General features: G+C 35.9%; 1 protein-coding gene across 1 annotated transcript; it reads right to left on the bottom strand.

Moving 5' to 3' along the window:
• Positions 1-2,932: 2,932 nt before the first annotated feature.
• On the bottom strand, positions 2,933-4,962 carry LOC108904514 (hsp90 co-chaperone Cdc37). The gene is made up of 5 exons (XM_018707103.1): positions 4,806-4,962; positions 4,456-4,746; positions 4,117-4,395; positions 3,837-4,061; positions 2,933-3,716 (listed from the first exon to the last, which is right to left on the bottom strand). The coding sequence occupies exons 1-5, from the start codon at positions 4,836-4,838 to the stop codon at positions 3,444-3,446; spliced, it is 1,101 nt and encodes a 366-aa protein (XP_018562619.1). The 5' UTR covers positions 4,839-4,962; the 3' UTR covers positions 2,933-3,443.

The following is a 4,962-nucleotide window of genomic DNA, read 5'->3' as shown; positions in this document are numbered from 1 at the left end:
GTATTTATGTTTACTTTATTTGTCTAGTAGCATTACAATTTAATGTACATTTTATTAGGTTATAGCTATGAACTTATCCGTTGTGGAATACATTTCCTATTTACATATATGCCAACGAAAACTCCCGTTGTATATCAGAAGGACAGGCAGATTTTAAAGCTGATCATGAGCTATATGAGAAAATTGGGCAAAGTTAATTTAAATTTAGAAATTTATATTGTCTGCAAACTAGTGCCCTTACTAACAACCCTCATGAAATTCACAGAGTATTATCTATCGGCATTAATATTTTGAATATTTCCTCAATGGTTTGATGAAAACTTAATTCTGAAGAGCAACCTTGAACTGAACAATAATAGTTTGACAGTTTCTTCTTTCTATCCATAATTGCTGAAGTTTTCTTCACACTATTTTCTTAAAATAACGGTTTTCAAAAAATGAACACTAAACACAGTTTTAAATAAAATACAAAACGAAATGTCACAACGCAGAAGAAATGTTTACGTTGTTTCGCTAGTATCACTTGTCACCGTCAGAGGGCGAGCTCTTAGCTGCATTCGCGAATTGGTTCAATTTGGTACAAATCTATAAATTGCAAAACTTCATCACTATTTTATACTGCCGTCGTAGCTNCAGGTAGATTTTGCTCGTTGCAATCACTTCACCTCACAAACAAGCACGTCCGCTCAGCTCGGCTGTTCGCACTGAACTGAAGCTCCGAGACAAGGTAATTTTGACATTGCTGTTCGTGTTTTACACATTCATTTGAACATTTGTCTTATTTGCCATTATTATTAGTAATTTTGTTATCGAACTGCGGTTATTTGACTTTTGTGTTATATTATAGGTTCTAAATATTTCATAAATAAATTTTACGGCAAGTATTTATGTTTACTTTATTTGTCTCTAGCATTACAATTTAATGTACATTTTATTAGGTTATAGCTATGAACTTATCCGTTGTGGAATACATTTCCTATTTACATATATGTCAACGAAAACTCCCGTTGTATATCAGAAGAACAGGCAGTTTTTAAAGCTGATCATGTGGTACTATATGGGAAAATTGGGCAAAGTTAATTTAAATTTAGAAATTTATATTGTCTGCAAACTAGTGCCCTTAATTACTAACAACCCTCATGAAATTCACGGAGTATTATCTATCTGCAATAATATTTTGAATATTTCCTCAATGGTTTGATGAAAACTTAATTCTGAAGAGCAACCTTGAACTGAACAATAATAGTTTGACAGTTTCTTCTTTCTATCCATAATTGCTGAAGTTTTCTTCACACTATTTTCTTAAAATAACAGTGTTCAAAAAATGAACACTAAACACAGTTTTAAATAAAATACAAAACGAAATGTCACAACGCAGAAGAAATGTTTACTTTGTTTCGCTAGTATCACTTGTCACCGTAAGAGGGCGAGCTCTTAGCTGCATTCGCGAATTGGTTCATTTTGGTACAAATCTATAAATTGCAAAACTTCATCACTATTTTATACTGCCGTCGTAGCTCGTAAGTACAATTATTACGCCGCAACACTATTCCTTACGCTTAAACGGCAACTACGAACTGAAGAAGAGGCCAACGTGTGAATGCTGTGGGCGGATTGCGCCAAGATCTTTTGATGTGTGGATGAAAAACCGACAACAAGCTGATTATTCTGTGCTCTAGGCAAAGGCAAAATTAAAACGAACACGAGCAAGAGGCTTTAGACGTTAAAATAATATAATGATGTTTCATATACAGGGACGTTTTCGAATTAATATCTTGATTAACATTGTATTTGGAATAAATATATGGTTGTGAATTCAGAACTCAACAGAAATTCCACCATAAGTCTAACAAACCCGTTCTTAAATTTTGTCTTTAATAGTCCGTTGATAACACAGCAGAAAGTGACGTATTTCAAATTCTTGTGTCAACACTAGCTGATGAATTCTCTCAAAAATTTACGCTGTAAAAAAGAATGCGCCCGGTGCTTTCTTCATGATCTAAAAGTACTTTCACACTATTACGCGAAAACGCCACATTTGTTGCGTACTCAATGGTGATTGGTCAATTTTCTTAAATTGACGTTGTCAAGGTCACTGCGCTGACAGTTGATTTAACTTTAACTTTTTCGCGTAAACGTCAAAAAATAAGCGATATTTATGTATTATGTCATCAGTCAGATCAATCATACATCATTTTAATTTTGTGAAACGGGTTTGTTTTATTTTTTATTCGGAAATTTTGACAATCGTGAAAATTTGGAATGGAGGAGGTGAGATATAGGTATTATAAATATTCATTTTTCCATAAATTTTTCTATAATTACAATTCTGGCCACTGTGGTTGGTTATTAAGTAACCATTGCCAAAATTACTGGGGTCATAAATACTTCCTGCTTTCAATAGGGTTGTTGATCAAATTTCAAAAAGTAGATAATATAATTCTACACGTACTAATTAGTGTGTATGCACAATTAAAGATTGAAAAATGCGTCGGAACAGTTTTAAAATAATTATTTAAAACTGAATTTTTTATATTTCAAAACGGCTGTGACGTCATAAGGGGCACCTTGTAGTGAAATTATGTGTAGATGATTGCGTGAAGGAAAAAAAATGGAGGAAGAAGATGCTCTGTCAACACTGAAGGTGATGGTGATAAGTTTTCAAATTTGGCGTTCAAGTCAAACGCCGCCTTTCGGCGCAATAGTGTGAAGGGTTTTTATAGATCTCTCTACTTCCCGCCAAATCGCGTTACAGCAGCGCCTCTTTTGACGCGTTCCCGTACCATAAGACAAACGAATTTCACCAGTACCGTACTTTAAAATTTATTCAGAACGCAAAAATGTACACTAAACCCCATTCGGTTATTCGCGAACAAAGCACCTTTTAATTTCTCATTATCTCGGTTAAAAAAAATCAGGTATACGATGAGCATAATTTTAAAATATTTATTTTTAACTGGTATTAAATAAAGAAATACATGTTTTACATACAAAACATTTAAAATACTTTAAAGTAATGTTAAAGGTAGTTACAGTTCTCTACAAATATAATATATAGGGCATTTCGAAAAAGGTGACACAAATTCAGGGTCAACAAGAAAAAAACAAGTCGAACCGTGGGTCTACTATATTTTACAAAACAATCTGATAATTTTATGCTGATGCTGATGCACACGATTGATTTACAAGATTCCAAAAAACTCTTATTAAAAAAAAACATCTTACATGTCCTTCATCCGAAGGACCAAATTACCTCATTTTTTACGTCTTCCGCCTAATTTATGGCACCTGTCTTCAAAACACCCTGTACATACTAAGCTCTCACTCACACATCCTCAATCGTGCCAATGAGGCACAAATAAACTGAAAGAAAGTATTAAAACTACAAACTAATTAATAGCATTGATAAAAGTGTACGTCATACAACAAACTAGTAAAGAGAATTAAGAACCTGCGCCTTCCTCTGATTTTCCGGCGCCGTCCGACTCCTCTTGTTTGTCTTTACCGCCTTCCGGCACCCAAAGTCCCGAATCGACGCAGCGCTTCATGTGATACACGGCCTGCTCCTTGTCCATCTTGGCTATGGTCTCTTGGAGCAGTTTGATGTCTTGGGACTCGAAACAGCTCCTGAGCTCTTCGGGAAGGCTCTCCATTACTTCCACCGGGTCGAGGCCGCCCGGACCGAGCCGCTTCTGCCTCTCTTCCTCTTCCACCTCCTACAAAACCACGGTTACAATCACCAACTGTCAATTCATTATCGAGAAATGTCAATTCGCTGTCAGGAAATGTCAATTTGCTGTCAGGAAATGTCAACTTGCCGTCAACTGTCAACATACCTTCATAGCTTCTTCGATCTTCTCTGCAGCTCGCTTACGTATCCTGTCCTTGAACTGGTTCAGTTCGTCTTCAAACGATTGCTTGTACTCCACTTCGGCTACCTGTATCTTAGAAAAGAATGCGTCAACGCAGGCCCTAGGGTCGTAATCCAGTTGTTTCGCCAGTTCTAAGATGTACTGCATACAAATCGTTTGATGTGCAACGTGCTGCATCAGTTCGTGTTTCTAGAACAAAAGGAACGATTATTTTTCACATTCGAACAAACAAATTAACATTTACATCTTCCATTTCAAGATTGATACACCATATAACAAGGTAGTTGGCCGTGTTCTCGCACACGAGATGGCTGTGTTGTTTCAAGAAAGCTCTGGAGTCATCGTAACGTTTCAGCATGCCGAAATGTTTGAGGTCTTTCTCGTTTTCCTTGATAAATTGCTTCATACGTGCTTCACGTTCTTCTTCGGTGAGGTTTTCATCTTTTGGACGATTCGGCTTTTTGTTTATCACAGTCTTTTGAAAACCAGGTTTGCTGATAGTGTCCACATTCCAGGGCGTTAACTGAAAGAATCAAGTAATTCAATGTTGCTATATTTATTTATTACCAGATGTTTTCTTTACCTTATCTTTCTTTCTCAGTTCGTCCTCTTCATTTTTAATGTTCTCGGCTTCCTTTTCAGCTTCCTGCAGAGACTTTTTCAGGTCTTCTAAGTTGTTTTCCTTTGAGCTCTCTGCTTTGGCAACTTTTTCCTTCAATTCCTTGACTTTTTTAGCATTATCAGATTTTTTCTTTTCGAAAACTTCTATTTCACGTTTCCTTTCTTCCATACGTTCAACTCTGGCCTGGTGCCTCCATCTGAATAAGGAAGGTGTGTCGATGTTAGGATGGGTCTCATCCTCATCGTCTGAAATCTGGAATTTTTATGTTGCGTTAAAACGTGCCAAAATAAAAAAACGAAATAGTGTTTTACCTCGATATTTTTCCACTTGCTGTAATCGACCATGTTTATCAAATACGTAGATTTCACAAGTTCTTTTTAATTTACTTTTTTGTCAGTTATCCGGTAATTTTTGTTTTGGAAATGTTCTCGAAAGAAATCTTGCGCATTTCAGTTAGCTGTTGATAAA

This window comes from Anoplophora glabripennis, unplaced genomic scaffold, assembly GCF_000390285.2.
Source record: "Anoplophora glabripennis isolate ALB-LARVAE unplaced genomic scaffold, Agla_2.0 scaffold112, whole genome shotgun sequence".
Lineage (NCBI taxonomy): Eukaryota > Metazoa > Arthropoda > Insecta > Coleoptera > Cerambycidae > Anoplophora > Anoplophora glabripennis.
Note: the sequence above shows the minus strand (reverse complement) of the source record. Positions and strands in the feature narration are given on the sequence as shown.